The 17042-nt window shown below is 57.1% G+C and overlaps 2 protein-coding genes across 2 annotated transcripts; both read left to right on the top strand.

Annotated features, from left to right (window-relative positions):
• The first annotated feature begins 1161 nt into the window (after positions 1–1161).
• LOC138732779 (proline-rich protein HaeIII subfamily 1-like) lies at positions 1162–3356 on the top strand. The gene is made up of 2 exons (XM_069879443.1): positions 1162–1197; positions 2949–3356. The coding sequence occupies exons 1-2, from the start codon at positions 1162–1164 to the stop codon at positions 3354–3356; spliced, it is 444 nt and encodes a 147-aa protein (XP_069735544.1).
• A 2750-nt stretch (positions 3357–6106) lies between these two features.
• Positions 6107–12512, top strand: LOC138732778 (inhibin beta C chain-like). The gene is made up of 3 exons (XM_069879442.1): positions 6107–6271; positions 9906–10221; positions 11687–12512. The coding sequence occupies exons 1-3, from the start codon at positions 6107–6109 to the stop codon at positions 12445–12447; spliced, it is 1242 nt and encodes a 413-aa protein (XP_069735543.1). The 3' UTR covers positions 12448–12512.
• The last annotated feature ends 4530 nt before the right edge of the window (positions 12513–17042 follow it).

The raw sequence follows: 17042 nt of genomic DNA, 5'->3' as shown, positions 1-17042 counted from the left end.
GCTGGGTGACCACAGCCCCACAGTCCATCCTGCAAACACTGATGACCCCAGCCCAGAGGCTGGAGATGGAGCTGAACTAGGTGGGAAGAGAGTCAGCAGCAGAGGAGGCTGGTGTCAGACCCACTACCCACCTGGCTTGAAGGACAGGTTTGCATCCGCTGTCCCAATCCAGGATCAGTGCCGTGAACAGCTCTGGCTAGAGCCAGGATGCTCGTTGTCCTGGAAAACCTGTGAAACCTTGAGTAAGGATGGAACAACCACTAGCAGGAGGGAGTATTTACCCACATTGCATGCATCCTGAGGCAGGTGCTTCCACTGAGTCTTCCTGGAGCAGGGACCCACATCTCCCCATCAGGTCGTAGCACCCACTGTACTGAGATAGTGTTTAGTGTTTGACAGGAATGGTTGGACTCGATGATCCGGTGGGTCTCTTCCAACCTGGTTATTCTATGATTCTATCCAGACCCTGATGTCTCCAGGACTCAGACCCAAAGGGTTCCCGCTGACCCAGCTGCTGCACAGGCAGGGTAGAAAATTCGGGGATCAATATTGTCTGGGACCCAAGGCCACTTGCGCAAACCCAAAGAGGGTTTGGTGTTTGGTTTGGGTTTTTTTTTCTGTTTTCTTTTTTTCTCTTTCCAATTCCTCTTTTCACTGTCTGTATTTATTGAACAAACAGCTTTCCTGGAGCCACTGCTAAGCTCCCTAGACTGCAGCAGGCGTGGGCAGAAGGGGGCCAGGTGAAGGGGCAGAGGAGCAGTTGGCTGCACTCTGTGGCTCTTCAGAAGTCTCCTCTCTGGGCAGCACCAGCCCAAGACCACAGTCTGAGGCATCTAGAGGTGCTGCAAGCCCTTGTGTGCACCTGGGATGCACCCAGTCCCCCTTGTTGACCCCACAGCACTCCAGCCCAGTGACCCTTTCTGTGAAAAATTTTTTCCTAATGTCCAGCCTGACCCTCCCCTGGTGGAGCTTGAGGCCATTCCCTCTCGTCCTGTCCCCTGTCCCTTGGGAGAAGAGCCCAGCTCCCTCCTCTCCACAACCTCCTCTCAGGGAGTTGCAGAGAGCAATGAGGTCTCCCCTCAGCCTCCTCTTCTCCAGAGTTGTCACCACATTCCCTTCTGTCCCCCGGGCTGTGGTACAGCCACGCCGAGCTGCATCCCGATGGACAAGAAGGTCCCACGGCTTGAGGGTGCCTGGGTTAGCAGAAGTTCCCCAAAAAGGGGTCCCAGTCTCTGAGGCCACTCCCCACCCCTGGAAGCTTGAGATTAGGACAGAACACGCTGTCCTGGGTGTTTGCCAGCCACCTGAAAACGTGCCTTCTCCAGTGCCTTCAGGTTGGAGCTTCCCCAGATGAGCAGGGTCTCAAAACACACACCTTCCCCTCCATGAACGCGGCGTGACCAGCAGGGCCAGGGAGGTTCTTCTCCCTCTGGCCTCGGCCCTGGGGAGACCGCTCCTCGAATCCTGGGGTCAGTTCTGGGCCCTCCCCACAAGAAGGATGTTGAGGCTCTGGAGCGAGTCCAGAGAAGAGAACGGAGCTGGTGAGGGGGCTGGAGAAGAAGAGGAGCGGCTGAGAGAGCTGGGGGTGTTCAGCCTGGAGAAGAGGAGGCTGAGGGGAGACCTCATTGCTCTGTGCAACTCCCTGAGAGGAGGTTGTGGAGAGGAGGGAGCTGGGCTCTTCTCCCAAGGGACAGGGGACAGGACGAGAGGGAATGGCCTCAAGCTCCACCAGGGGAGGGTCAGGCTGGACATTAGGAAAAAATCTTTCACAGAAAGGGTCATTGGGCCCTGGCAGAGGCTGCCGATGGCAGTGGGGTTGGAACTGGATAGTCCTTAAGGTCCCTTCCAACCCAAACTATCCTATGACTCTATGAAAAGAGGCGATGAGGGCAGTGTTCACCTTACAGTGCCCCCTCTCCTCTTGCTGTGACCTGCTGGGGTCCCCTCTTCACCCCGAGGGACTTTGAGGGGGTCTCTCAGGCACGGACGCCCACCTGCCATGCGACACCACCTCACTGCTCCCACTGGGACCAGTAAGGCTGCTCCAGCGTGGGACCCACCACGCGGACAGCATCGCCCCAGCACTGATGCTGAGCCAGATGCGACACGGAGGGGAACACGGGGTTCCGAGAGGTGCCAACCCTTGTCCCCAGCTCCCGAGGGGACGGGGACGTGCAGCACCTACTGGGGCTCCTGGAGGAGCCTTTGCCAGTGTCAACAGTCCCTGAAGCAAAGGTCCAAGCGTGGCCTGCCAGGGTGTCCCTTGGCCCGGCCCGGCTCTCAGGGGAGGGGTGGGAATTCCTGAAAGACCCTGGTGTTGCCTTGAAAAGGGTTAATATTTAATTTTCACGCTCTGGGGGGCACTTTCCAGCCCGCAGCGCTAGGCGATCCGCACCGGGCGGCTCCGGCTCCGCTGCCCCGGTCTCCCCAGTCCCGCAGCCCCGGCTCCGCAGCCCCCGCAGCCCCCTCGGTCTCCTCGGTTCCCGCAGCCCCCGCAGCCCCCTCAGTCTCTTCAGTCTCCTCAGCCCCCACAGCCCCCTCAGTTTCCTCAGTCCCCACTGTCCCTGCTGTCCTCGCAGCCCCCGGAGCCCCCACAGCCCCTTCAGTCTCCTCGGCCCCCGCAGCCCCCACTGCTCCCTCAGCTCCCGCAGCCCCTTCAGTCTCCTCAAACCCCGCAGTCCCCGCAGCCCCCTCAGTCCCCTCAGTCCCCTCAGTCTCCTCAGTCCCCGCAGCCCCCGCAGTCCCCGCAGCCCCCGCATCCCCTTCAGTCTCCTCGGTCCCCGCAGCCCCCGCATCCCCCTCAGTCTCCTCGGTCCCCGCAGCCCCCTCAGTCTCCTCGGTCCCCGCAGCCCCCGCAGCCCCCTCAGCCCCCTCAGTCTCCTCGGTCCCCGCAGCCCCCGCAGCCCCCACAGCCCCCGCATCCCCTTCAGTCTCCTCGGTCCCCGCAGCCCCCGCAGCCCCCTCAGCCCCCTCAGTCTCCTCGGTCCCCGCAGCCCCCGCAGCCCCCGCAGCCTCCGCAGCCCCCTCAGTCTCCTCGGTCCCCGCAGCCCCCGCAGCCCCCTCAGCCCCCTCAGTCTCCTCGGTCCCCGCAGCCCCCGCAGCCCCCGCAGCCTCCGCAGCCCCCTCAGTCTCCTCGGTCCCCGCAGCCCCCGCAGCCCCCTCAGCCCCCTCAGTCTCCTCGGTCCCCGCAGCCCCTGCAGCCCCCGCAGCCCCCTCAGCCTCCTCGGTCCCCGCAGCCCCCGCAGCCCGGAGCCGGGGGGGTCCCGGCGGAGCCGTCGGGACCGGCAGCGGCTTCGCCCCGAGCCGCCAGGCGGCGCCCGCAAGCTGCCAGAGGCCGCGGTTTCAGCGGGGACTGAAGGGGCTGCGGGGGCTGCGGGGATTGAGGGGACTGAGGAGATTGAGGGGACAGCGGGGGCTGCGGGAGCTGCGGGGACAGCGGGGGCAGTGGGGGCAGTGGGGGCAGTGGGGGCTGTGGGGGCAGTGGGGGCTGTGGGGGCTGCAGGGACTGTGGGGCAGCAGGGGCTGCGGGGTCTGCAGGGACTGCGGGGTCTGCAGGGACAGTGGGGGCTGCGGGGACAGTGGGGGCTGCAGGGGCTGAGAAGACTGAGGGGACTGTAGGGACTGCAGGGGTAGCGGGGGCTGCAGGGGCTGAGGAGACTGAGGGGGCTGCGGGAGCTGCCGGGCAGCGGGGGCTGCGGGGACAGCGGGGACTGCAAGGGTAGCAGGGACTGTGGGGACAGCGGGGACAGAGGAGGCTGCAGGGCAGCAGGGGCTGTGGGGACAGTGGGGGCTGCTGGGGCTGTGGGGACAGCGGGGACAGTGGGGGCTGCAGGGGCTGTGGGGACAGTGGGGACAGTGGGTGCTGCAGGGCAGCAGGGGCTGTGGGGGCTGCAGGGGCTGCAGGGGCTGTGGGGGGAGCAGGGACAGTGGGGGCTGCAGGGGCTGTGGGGACAGCGGGGACAGTGGGTGCTGCAGGGCAGCAGGGGCTGTGGGGGCTGCAGGGGCTGCAGGGGCTGTGGGGACAGCGGGGACAGTGGGGGCTGCAGGGCAGCAGGGGCTGTGGGGGCTGCAGGGGCTGCAGGGGCTGTGGGGACAGCGGGGACAGTGGGGGCTGCAGGGCAGCAGGGGCTGTGGGGGCTGCAGGGGCTGCAGGGGCTGTGGGGACAGCGGGGACAGTGGGGGCTGCAGGGCAGCAGGGGCTTTGGGGGCTGCAGGGGCTGCAGGGGCTGCAGGGGCTGTGGGGACAGCGGGGACAGTGGGGGCTGCAGGGCAGCAGGGGCTTTGGGGACCAGTGGGGGCTGCAGGGGCTGTGGGGACAGCGGGGACAGTGGGGGCTGCAGGGCAGCAGGGGCTTTGGGGACAGCGGGGACTGCAAGGGCAGCAGGGGCTGTGGGGACAGTGGGGACAGTGGGGGCTGCAGGGCAGCAGGGGCTGTGGGGGCTGCGGGAGAGTGGACGCTGCAGGGACAGTGGGGGTTGCGGGGACAGCAGGAGCTGCGGGGGCAGCAAGGGCTGTGGGGGCTGTGGGGACAGCGGGGACAGTGGGGGCAGCAGGGGCTTTGGGGACAGTGGGGGCTGCAGGGCAGCAGGGGCTGTGGGAGAGTGGACGCTGTGGGGACAGTGGGGGTTGTGGGGACAGCAGGGGTTGTGGGGACAGCAGGGGCTGCGGGGGCTGCGGGGGCTGTGGGGGCTGTGGGGGCTGCGGGGCTGCACAGAAAGGGGCGATCCGGCAGGAGCCACGAGTTTTTGGTGGGGGTCCCTGCTTAACACAGTCCGTTGGCACCTCTAGGTCGGGTCATCAGGTGCCACGCTTGCCCCACCGGCCACGAGGTCAGAGGCCCAGAAGCCATGTGTGCAGCAAGTGCTGAGGAGCAGGGGGAGGGGGTCTGGGGGGGCTATTTTGGTCAAGGCAGCCCCCGGGCTTTGCTTTCTGGGAACTGCTTTATCAACAACACACTTATGCAATGGGTGCAAGAACCTCTCACAGCTCCTCGCTGACCCCTGGCCTAGATCTGGTGGGCCAGAGTGCACGGGGGGGCATGTAGCCACGGCACGAGGGCTGGCAGGCAGGTTGGATGCTCTTGCTAAGCCCACAATGAAATGGGGGTTCACGGTGGCAGCTCTGGGGTGCTGGCCAGTGCAGAGGGATCCTTGCAAGTTCAAAGGGATTAATCCCTTTGGGGACACGCTGCTCCCCATCCCTGGAGAAGATGATGGGTTCCAGAGTAATTCAGTCTTTTTGCCATGACTCTTTGCTACCTCCGTTTCATAGAATCATAGAATAACCAGGTTGGAAGAGACCCACCGGCTCATTGAGTCCAACCATTCCTATCAAATTTCATTTGTTTCATTTGGTGCCTGATCCTGGTTCTGTGGTTCTGGCAGGGAAAGAGGAATTCGGCACAGCACCTTGCCTCAGTTTCCTCCTCCTGCATGTGTGAAGCTGTGGTCTGGCTGCTGGGAGGTGGCAGTGACATAAAGGTTTTAACAACCCCCTGGCCGGTGCCACCCAGCGATGCAGCCTGTGTCCCCCTCAAACTGGGCGCATGTGGGGAGAGCATCAGGCAGAGACCCAGCTCCCTCCATGGGTTGAAGGCAGGAGCAGCCCTGCCCTCTGGGGAATTTAACCTCCTGGAGAACTAGAAAGGAAACGTTCCACTTCCAGTATGGGAAAACAGAATAAAAGGTGAGGGAACGGGCGTGCAGCACGTGTAGGAACACGTCCACAAATGGAGCAGGTATCTTGGGATGGGGGACTAAACGTGTTTGCAAGGGAGTGTGCGGATGTGCGTGTGCAGCTGAGCGTCTGTGCAAGGGAGTGTGCAGATGTGTGTGTGCAGCTGAGTGTGCAAGGGAGTGTGCACGGGGAGCATGCACGGTGCATCCGCGCTTGGACCAGAGCATCTATGCAAGGGAGTGTGCTCGGGGAGCATGGTGCATCCATGCTTGGACCAAAGTGTCTGTGCAAGGGAGTGTGCATGGGGAGCTTGCACGGTGCATCCGTGCTTGGACCAGAGCATCTGTGCAAGGGAGTGGGCACGGGGAGCTTGCACGGTGCACCCGTGCTCGGACCAAAGTGTCTGTGCAAGGGAGTGGGCACGGGGAGCATGCACGGTGCATCCGTGCTTGGACCAGAGCATCTGTGCAAGGGAGTGGGCACGGGGAGCTTGCACGGTGCACCCGTGCTCGGACCAAAGTGCCTTCTGCTCAGCGCTGCTGGTGCCCAGGCTGAGCTGATGGCGTGCCACCTGCTGCCGCGGCTCACATGCCCCGTGGGATCTGGGCTCCCAGGCCACCCTGTGCCCACTCTTTCCTCCCTGTTTGCATTCCTGGGCTATTCTGGGAGCTGCCAGCAGGCTCAACCAGGTGAGAACTTTGCCCCTTGTACTACGGTTGCATCATCTCCGGTGGGTGCTTTTTCCCAGACAGCCCACTCTGTTTACACGTCACCTCTATGCTTGGCAGGGGCTCTGTGTGATCAAGACCTTGGAGCCAGTGCTGCACGGCACGGCGAGCACAGGACATGCCTGAAGGGCTGGCAGAGCTTCAGGTTCCCACTGTGGGTTTCCTGCTCTGGCACGAGAGCGCTGGGCTCCTCTGCGTGCCCCGATGGCAGGACACCTTCCACCACTTTCGAGAGGTTTCTACAGGACTCAGGCTGTGCACCTTGCTCAGGGCACAGTGTCTGGGGGCTAAGAATAAAAAAAAACCAGGTTCAGGTTGATGTGGCGCTGTCTGTCACCCCATGAGGCATCAGTATATACCATTGTCCATTTTAATTTGTAGGAAGGAGTGGGCATCGTATACATCTTTGCTGGTCATGTCCAGCCCTCTCCTGGGGTGAGGCTGGACCAGGCAGGACAAACGACAGCTCAGATCCTCAAGCTCATCATGTGGTACGAGTCACAAATGTCCCAATCATAGAATCACTAGGCTGGAAAAGACCTCCTAGATCATCAAGTCCAACCATTCCCATCAATCACTAAACCATGTCCCTGCGCACCTCGTCTCCTCGTCTTTTAAACACCTCCAGGGATGGTGATTCAATCACCTGCAGGTACCGTTCAAGGTGCACTCAGGTGTACAAGCCCCCCCTCCCCGTGTCAGCCCCCTCTGCGGGCTTGCCCCCCTCCTGCTGGGACCCAACAGCATCGCTCGGAGCGGGGGCCGACAAGTTCTGGAATCCTCAGCATAAGAAGGAAATGGAACTGTTGAAACGGGTCCAGAGGAGGCTACAAGGACCATGTGAGGGCTGGAGCAGCTCCCATACGAGGACAGGCTGAGAGAGTTGGGCTTGTTCAGCCTGGAGAAGAGAAGGCTCTGAGGAGATCTTAGAGTGACCTTCCAGTACCTGAAAGGGCTACAAGAAAGCTGGGGAGGGACTGCTCATAAAGGCTTGGAGTGATACAATGAGGGACAATGGGGATAAACTGGAGAGAGGCAGATTTAGGCTAGACATAAGGAAGAATTTCTTCACCATGAGAGTGGTGAGACACTGGAACAGGTTGCCCAGGGAAGCTGTGGCTGCCCCATCCCTGGAGGTGTTGAAGATCAGGTTGGAAGGGGCTTGGAGCCCCTGATCCAGTGGAATGTCCCTGCCCATGGCAGGGGGGTTGGAACTGGGTGATCTTTCAGGTCTCTTCCAACCCAAACTATTCTATGATTCTATGATTCTACAATTCTATAATTCTATGATTCTACGATTATATAATTCTATGATTCTACGATTATATAATTCTATGATTCTACAATTCTATAATTCTATGATTCTACTATTCTACAAGTCTCTGATTCTACTATTCTACAATTCTATGATTCTATCATTCTACTACTCTCTGATTCTACAATTCTGATTCTACTATTCTACAATTCTGATTCTATTATTCTTCTATTCTGAGTCTATGATTCTACTATTCTATGATTCTACAATTTTATGATTCTACAATTCCACAATTCTGATCCTATGATTCTACAATTCTATGATTCTACGATTCCATGATTCTACTATTCTACAATTCTATGATTCTTCTATTCTATGATTCTGCAATTCTATGATTCTACAATTCTATGATTCTACTATTCTACCATTCTGTGATTCTAGTATTCTACTATTCTATGATTTTACAATTCTGTGATTCTACTATTCTACAATTCTATGATTCTAAGATCCTATAATTCTACTCTTCTATGATTCTACAAGTCTGTGTTTCTACTATTCTACAATTCCATGATTCTACTATTCTACGATTCTGCAATTCTATGATTCTAGTATTCTACATTTCTAGTGTTCTACATTTCTACGATTCTACATTTCTATGATTCTACATTTCTATGATTCTACAATTCTGTGATTCTAAGGTCCTATTATTCTAATCTTCTATGATTCTACTATTCTATGTTCTATGATTCTACATTTCTATGATTCTACAATTCTGTGATTCAACTAGTCTATGATTCCACAATTCTATGATTCTACTATTCTACAATTCTATAATTCTACAAATCTATGATTCTACTATTCTACAATTCTATAATTCTACAATTCTGTGATTCTACTATTCTGTGATTCAACATTTCTATGATTCTACTATTCTATGATTCTACAATTCTATGATTCTACTAATCTGTGATTCTACATTTCTGTGATTCTACATTTCTGTGATTCTACATTTCTATGATTCTACAATTCTGTGATTCAACTAGTCTATGATTCCACAATTCTATGATTCTACTATTCTACAATTCTATAATTCTACAAATCTATGATTCTACTATTCTACAATTCTATAATTCTACAATTCTATGATTCTACTGTTCTACAATTCTATAATTCTACAATTCTGTGATTCTACTATTCTGTGATTCAACATTTCTATGATTCTACAATTCTGTGATTCTACTATTCTATGATTCTACAATTCTATGATTCTACTAATCTGTGATTCTACATTTCTATGATTCTACAATTCTATGATTCTACAATTCTGTGATTCTACTGGTCTCTGATTCTACAATTCTATGATTCTACTAATCTGTGATTCTACATTTCTATGATTCTACATTTCTATGATTCTACAATTCTATGATTCTACAATTCTATGATTCTACAATTCTGTGATTCTACTGGTCTCTGATTCTACAATTCTATGATTCTACTAATCTGTGATTCTACATTTCTATGATTCTACATTTCTATGATTCTACAATTCTATGATTCTACATTTCTATGATTCTACAATTCTATGATTCTACAATTCTGTGATTCTACTGGTCTCTGATTCTACAATTCTATGATTCTACTATTCTACAATTCTATAATTCTACAATACTGTGATTCTACTATTCTACAATTCTATAATTCTACATTTCTATGATTCTACTATTCTGTGATTCTACAATTCTGTGATTCTACTATTCTATGATTCTACAACTCTATGATTCTACAATTCTATGATTCTACAATTCTATGATTCTACTATTCTTCAGTTCTACAATTCTATAATTCTACAATTCTATGATTCTACAATTCTGTGATTCTACAATTCTATGATTCTACTATTCTGTGATTCTACAATTCTGTGATTCTACAATTCTGTGATTCTATAATTCTGTGATTCTAGTATTCTACAATTCTAGGATTCTACTCTTCTGGGATTCTACAATCCTACGTCGCATGATCCCACAGTTTTATGGTTCTCAGCTCCTCTAACTCTCCTCTCCCTCGCTCCCCCCGGCTGCTCCGCGCCCCTCTCCGCCCTTGCCCCCCCCGGGGCCGCCCCCCTCCCTCCCTCCCGGGGCGGGGGGGGTGTTAATCGCGGCGAATCCCCTCCGCGGCCCCGCCGTGCCGGGCGCTGCGGCCAATCGCGGGGGGGCTCGGGGCCCGCCCCCGGCCGCCGGTGCCCATAGCGGGGCCGTCGGGGCCCGTCGGGGCTGGGGGGCTCGCGGATGGCGGCTCCGTGGCTGCTGCTGGCGGCGGCGCTGAGCGCGGCGGCCGAGCCGCTGTGCCCGGCGTGCGGGGCGGCGGCCGAGCGGCGCCTGCTCGAGGACACGGTCAAACGGCAGCTGCTCGACAAGCTGCGGCTGCCGGAGCGGCCCGGCCCCGTGCAGCCCCTGCCCCGAGCGGCTCTCGGCCGGGCGCTGCGGAGGCTGCAGGGGGGAGGACCCCGCGCCCCCCCCGGGCACCTCGAACGGGGCTACGAGATCGTCAGCTTCGGGGAGGCAGGTGGGTGAGAGCCGAGCCCCCCGCGCTCCCAGGAGGGCGTCGGGGCTCCGAGGGAGCCCGGAGAAGAGCAGCGAAGGGGCTGGAGAGCGAGGTTCACGAAGAGATGCTGAGGGGGCTGGGGGTGTGCAGCCTGGAGGAGGCTGAGGAGACACCTCATTGCGCTCTCCAGCTCCCTGAAAGGGGGTTGTGGAGAGGAGAAAGCTGGGGGTGTTTAGCCTGGAGAAGAGGAGGCTGAAGGGAGAACTTATTGCTCTCTCCAACTACCTGAAAGGAGGTTGGAGAGAAGAGGAAGCTGAGGCTGTTTAGCCTGCAGAAGATGAGGCAGAGGGGACACGTTATTGCTCTCTACAACTACCTGAAATGAGGTTGGAGAGAGGAGGGAGCTCGGGGTGTTTAGCCTGGAGAAGAGGAGGCTGAGGGGAGACCTCATCGCTCTCTACAACTCCCTGAGAGGAGGTTGTGGAGAGGAGGGAGCTGGGCTCTTCTCCCCAGTGACAGGGGACAGGACAAGGAGGAACAGCCTCAAGCTCCACCAGGGGAGGGTCAGGCTGGACATCGGGAAGAAATTTTTCACAGAAAGAGTCATCAGGCACTGGAAAAGCTGCCCAGGGAGGGGGTTGAGTCCCCTTCCCTAGAGGTATTTAAAAGACGGGTGGACGAGGTGCTCAGGGACATGGTTTAGTGGCAGATAGGAATGGTTGGACTCAGTGATCCAAGAGGACTTTTCCAACTTGGTGATTCTATGATTCTATGACCCCCGTGGTCTCCCATGCAGCTGATGATGGTGCTCGGGTGAGCCCGGCTTGGGGAGACCCTGGGGCAGGGTCTGCCAGCCCTGGGGGATGGAGATCCACAAGGATGTGTAACCCCTGAACCTCGGGGGGCTGCAGGACCACAGAGGCTACAGTCCAGCCATCTACCTCCTCTCAGCAGGGTGAGGGTACCTGGAGCTGTGAGGGCTGTGATTAAATCATTAGTTGATGCGCTTGCTGTGCGCTGGTGACCTCCCAGTGCTGCTGATGCAATAAGGCTCAGCCTGGGAGACGGAGAGATGGCCCAGCTCCTCTTTTTCTTCTGCAGCGGCCAGTTGGGACCCTACACCTGCAGCGCATTGCCTGTCCCCTTCCTGAAGGATGTGGGCAACGCAGAGTGCCTGAGACTCGCAGTAGTTGGACTTGGGAGCTGCAAGGGCTAGCTCGAGAGCCAGGGTGGCTGGAAACACTCTCCAGCCTTGCGCTGTGCAGCGAAGGGCCAGGGGAGAGCAGGTGGGACAGTGGGACAGTCCCCTGTTCCGACACAGTCCCCCTCCGGGTAGCATCCCTAAGGAAGGGAGTGGACCGGACTGAGCAAGGAGGGAAGTTTGTAGATCTTTCCTGAGAAGAAGCTGAAAGAGATTGGCTTTGATGTGCAGAAGGGTGCTGCAGCATCCCGCAGCGCTCACCTCCTCACCCCTTTCTCCCCTCAGTGCCCACGTCTCCTTCTGGCTTGGGGCTGCAGTTCCAGTTCAGCCGCACGCAAGACCAGGACGTTCACATCCTGCAGGCTCAGCTCTGGCTCTACCTTCGCGTTCCCCGAGACCTGGGAGCCACCCTCACCCTGCGAATCTTCCTCGCCGCTGGGGAAGGTGCTTTGGTGGGAGGCAATCGCACGCTGCTGAGCGAGAGACGGCTGAGCGCTAAGGGCAGCGGCTGGCGAGCCTTCAGCCTCATGCCTGCCCTGCAGAGCTTCTTTGCGGGACGGCGCAGGACCCTGCGGCTGCAACTGGAAAGCGATGGGGCTGGAGGTGACCTCCTGGCGTTCCTCAACGCCAGCCGGTCCCAGCAGCCCTTCTTGGTGGCCAAGGCGAAGGTGCGGGAGCCGGCACACCACGTGGCCAAGCGCAGCCTCCGCTGCAGCCAGAACTCCAACCTCTGCTGCCGCAAGGACTACTACGTGGATTTCCGCGACATCGGTTGGAACGACTGGATCATTAAGCCCGAGGGCTACCAGATAAACTATTGCGTGGGCCAGTGCCCTCTGCATGTGGCAGGCAGCCCTGGGATGGCCTCTTCTTTCCACACGGCTGTCTTTAACCTTGTCAAAGCCAACAACGTCCACGCGTCGGGGCACTCCTGCTGCGTGCCCACGCGACGCCGGCCACTCTCTGTCCTCTACTTCGATCGCAATAGCAACATCGTCAAGACTGACATCCCTGACATGATTGTTGATGCCTGTGGCTGTAGCTAGGGTTGGGGGAGCTGGGCTGGGCACCCCCCTTCTCCAGGACTGTCTCTCTGGTTGTTGGGGGAGAGCTGGAGAGCTCCTTGAGCTGAAGTCAGACCGTGGTGCAATGGACACCTTTGGAAATGTTAGGAGGGAGGGAGAGAGAGGGTCTCTTCTGAGGGAGAAGAGGTCTCCAGAGAGCACCTGGGGCACAGAGGTCTTTAGGGACACGTGGGACGGAGCCAAAGCCACATTCGACTGCCTGAGTCTGAGCTGGGGGGGGTTGGTGAGCCTGGCAGCCTCCCTCTGGTCCCAAGCTGATCTCACATTCTTGGGCATCTGCTTTGTTCACTTTCAGAGTGTTTGGTGGCAGTTTGGGACTCGGTCTCCTTGAGAACAGAGTGGAATGTGGGAATGGGTCTGTTTCCTCCAAGTGGGAAACTGGAGGACAAGAGGCAGTCCCCCTTTTCTCCTCTACTGCGACAAATCTTTCTGCATCAAATTTGGACCTTCTGTTGGGAACAGGTGGGATGAGGCACGTATAACAGCCCTGGGAGATGAGGATGAAGGGTATGAGTTTAAGATCCCCAAATACACAAGGGCTAAGCACAATCCTCTGCTCCCAGGAGGCACGGAGCTGTGGAAGATGGTCTTGCTTCCTGGTCAGGTCTTGTGTATTTCCTCTCTCATTTCCCTGGGGCTTGTGCTTCTCCTCCCTGCTGGCTGCCAGTCAGGTCTCTTCCAGCCCTGTGCCTCCTTACAAAGAGGTCTGACTCAGACTTTGCCTTTAAGACCACACTAAAGGTACAGATCCTTTGTACCTCTAGTTTTGCAGCTATTATTACCTTTACAGTAGAGGTTTCTGCAGCTGTTGGGACTCCCCGGTGCTCCATCCCGTCCACCCACCTCGCTACTGAAGGTCCTCCCTTTGCCTTTCTGATAGTCACGTATGCAATGCACCCACGCGACCTGTGCTTTTAATTTATTTTAATACTTTGGTGCGGCTTCCCCAATAAATGGGTGGAAATGCAACATCCAGGCTCTGACTGCTTTCTCTGGGCACCTCCTGCACGAATGGGGGGTGGGGGGAGTGGTCCTGGTTGGCCAGAGGGTCTTACTCCTCTCCGAGGCTGCTCAGGCTCTGGTTGGGGTCAGGGCTCTGGGGCTGAAGCAACACGGGAGCTGAAAGCGGTTAACGTCGCGGCTCTGGGGCTTGGAGAGGGGTGGCCTGCAATGCAAGCACCAAAGAAGCTGTTTCCCAGCTGAGGAGCATGGTCCAACCTGAAGATGCTGTTCTCCACCTGAATTGGTCTTGAAGAGAGCTAAAACCACCACAGCTCCGGAGACTCCAGCCCCAGAGGGGTGTCCTCAAAGGGGGAGCCACAGCCCATCTCCAGATCCTGTGCCCTGACTGCAAATACCAGAGGTTCTACCCTAATCCTGTCTCACTGACCTCCTCAATCCCCTCTTTCATGCTCCCCTAAACACCACCCAGTGATCCCAGTCCCACCGCTGTAGCATCCAGCCACGTTCCGGCACTGCCTGAGCTTGTGGGTGATGGAGGGTGGTGGCTTCTCGTGCGTTATTTGGGGTGGGATGCTTCTGGAGAGGGAGGCAATGCCTCCTGCTCATCCCTCTGAGATCCCACATGGCTGTGTCGGGTCCCTGTTACGCAAGCAGCCGCTCGAAGCTCTGATTTGGGCTATTTTATCTGGGGACAAGCCCTCTCGCTTTCCCAGCTCGGCCCTGCGCTGCACCTTGCAAGCGGACAAAGGGCAGCTTTCATCAGCCAGCTGCGGCGAGCGGGCATCCCCCCGGGCTGCAGGGGCACCAAAGCCCTTGCCCACGGTCCCCGAAGTATCTCCAGCTCTGGGGAAAGGCTAATTGCACCTGCAGGATGCCTGAGCCTTCCAGGCACTCCCACAGCTCCAGCATGTGCATCGCTGACACCGTGGGGCCCCTCTTCTCAGCGTCCAAGCCCCCAGGAGCGTGTGCTGCCGTGCACCTGCTGAGAGTTGCAGACATGGATTTTGGGAAGGCCTGTGGGGATCATAGAATCATAGAATAGTCTGGGTTGGAAGGGACCTGAAAGATCATCCAGTTCCAAATCTTGCCATGGGGACACCTCCCACTGGATCTGGGTCCTCCAAGCCCCATCCAACCTGGCCTTCAACACCTCCAGGGATGGGGAAGCCACAACTTCCCTGGGGAACCTGTTCCAGTGCCTCATGGTGAAGAAATTCTTCCTTATGTCTAGCCTAAATCTGCCCCTCTCCAGTTTATACCCATTCATTGCCCCTCATCCTATCACCCCAAGCCTTTATGAACAGCCCCTCTCCAGCTTTCTTGGAGCCCCTTTCAGGTACTGGAAGGTCACTATGAGGTCTGCTTGGAGCCTTCTCCTCTCCAGGCTGAACAACCCCAAATCTCTCAGCCTGTCCTCGTATGGGAGGTGCTCCAGCCCTTGGATCATCTCTGTAGCCTCCTCTAGACCCGTTCCAACAGCTCCATCTCCTCCTTATGTTGAGGATTCCAGAAGTGGACACAATCCTTCAGATGAGGTCTCACAAGAGAGGATCAGAGGGGCAGGATCCCCTCCCTCCCTGCTCCCACGCTGCTTTGGACACAGCCCAGGACACGGTTGGTTTCTGGGCTGTGAGTGCACGTTGCCGGCTCATGTTGAGCTTCTCATCCCCAGCACCCCAAGCCCTTCTCTGCAGGGCAGCTCTCCCTCACACCATCCCCCATTCTGTACTGAAATCCAGGATTGCCCTAACCCAGGTGTAGGACCTTGTATTTGGCCTTGTTGAACCTCATGATGTCCCCACAGCCCCATTTTTCCAGTCTGTCCAGGTCCCTCTGGATGACTCCCTCTGGATTACACCCCCTCCTTCTGGTGTGGCAACTGCACCACTCAGCTTGGTGTCACCTGCGTCACCTCCCCAACCCTGCTTAGGCCTGGAGACCCTGCTCCTTCCAGCAGCTCTGCTCCCACTCTACTTTCTCTGGTCCTCGCTCCCTGATTACTGAAAAACGTGAGTCCTAAACCGCAGCCACTCCCACCCCCAGCCTGGACAGTCCGCTCAGAACCTCTGGGTCTCAGATGCAGAGCCTTGCAGCCCAGAGCAGACAGGGCAGTTGGCAAAGGACTGTTCCCAGGGGCTCCTGCAGGAGCAGAGCCTGCTCAGAGGGAGCATATTCCCTACATTTTGCATGCTTAGGTCCCCAGGTGACCCCCCTCAAGACACACTTTGGGGGGGGGGGGGGCACATGCACATTTTCCCCCTACCCCAGCGCTCAGCTCCTCCCAGCTCCAACCTGCTCTCCACGAGGATGCTGCCCGTGTCTAGTGGGAGCCTCAAAGGCGATGGGATGTGTGCCACGCACCAAGCCTGACCTGAGAGCCTCTTAACAGGATTACCCGGTGCGGGCACTCTGCCTTCCTTGGCATTAGCCTGTCCTCCCGCTGCCCCCGCGTGTCTTCACGCACCGCAGGCGTTCAGCGCGCAGCACGAGTGGCTTTATGGCATGTTCCATCCCACAGCTCTGGGAGATGCCCCCTCCAACACAGTTAGGGGGGGTGGAGGGGTGTCCCTGCTCCCCCAGCGTGCAGGGGAGGTGGCAACGGAGAAGAGGAGGCTGAGGGGAGACCTCATTGCTCTCTGCAACTCCCTGAGAGGAGGTTGTGGAGAGGAGGGAGCTGGGACAGGGGACAGAACAAGAGGGAATGGCCTCAAGCTCCACCAGGGGAGGGTCAGGCTGGACATTAGGAAAAAATTTTGATGGAAAAGGTCATTGTTCCCTGGCAGAGGCTGCCCAGGGAGGGGGTTGAGTCCCCTTCCCTGGAGGGGTTTAAGGGCCGGGTGGACGAGGTGCTGAGGGACATGGGTTAGTGATTGATGGGAATGGTTGGACTCGATGATCCAGTGGGTCTTTTCCAACCTAGTGATTCTATGATTCTAACGCCAGCACAGTCTCCCCTTCTTCTGATACAAGGCGAGAGCCACCAGCTGCGTCCCAGGGTGCCCTGAGGCTGCTGCAAGTGCCTCGAGTCCCGCAGCGCGAGCCCCGGGGCAGGGCCAGGGTGGTGGGTGCAGGTGAGAGGGGTTGCCTGCCTGCCTGCCTGTTTTGTAAAAGGCATAAGCAGCTCAGCAGATTTACTCCTGAGCTGAGTGTCACCCTGGCTAAGCCGCCCAGGCAGTGGGCACTGAGTGGGGCCAGCCCGGCTGCACACGCTGCTCTGACCAGGCTTCCCTCTTGGGATTTAGGGTCTGGACCTAAAACCACACATCTCTTGCCAAGGGGACGTGTTCACAGCCAAAGAGCCCCAGCTCCGTTTTTCCACCAGCCCCCTGGGTAGAAAGGATGCTCAGGCAGCTCTCCCCACAGCCGCTCTCAACCACCAGACCCCCCAAGCACGCCCCGTCCCCCACTCCACGGTTAATCTTGGTCTCCTGTTTAGGAAAGTTAAAGCAGCTCAGAGAAAGGCCAGATGATCACCCGGATTAAAGACTTACCGGTACCGTTGCAGCCAGCTCAGCATCTCAGCTCTGGAGTGGTAGGTCAGCGTGTCAGTGTGTCAGTGAGTCAGCACGCCGCACAAACACGTGTGGACAACC

This window comes from Phaenicophaeus curvirostris, chromosome 38 (genome assembly GCF_032191515.1).
Source record: "Phaenicophaeus curvirostris isolate KB17595 chromosome 38, BPBGC_Pcur_1.0, whole genome shotgun sequence".
NCBI lineage: Eukaryota > Metazoa > Chordata > Aves > Cuculiformes > Cuculidae > Phaenicophaeus > Phaenicophaeus curvirostris.
The sequence above is the reverse complement of the archived record's forward strand: the minus strand, read 5'-3'. Positions and strand labels throughout refer to the sequence as shown.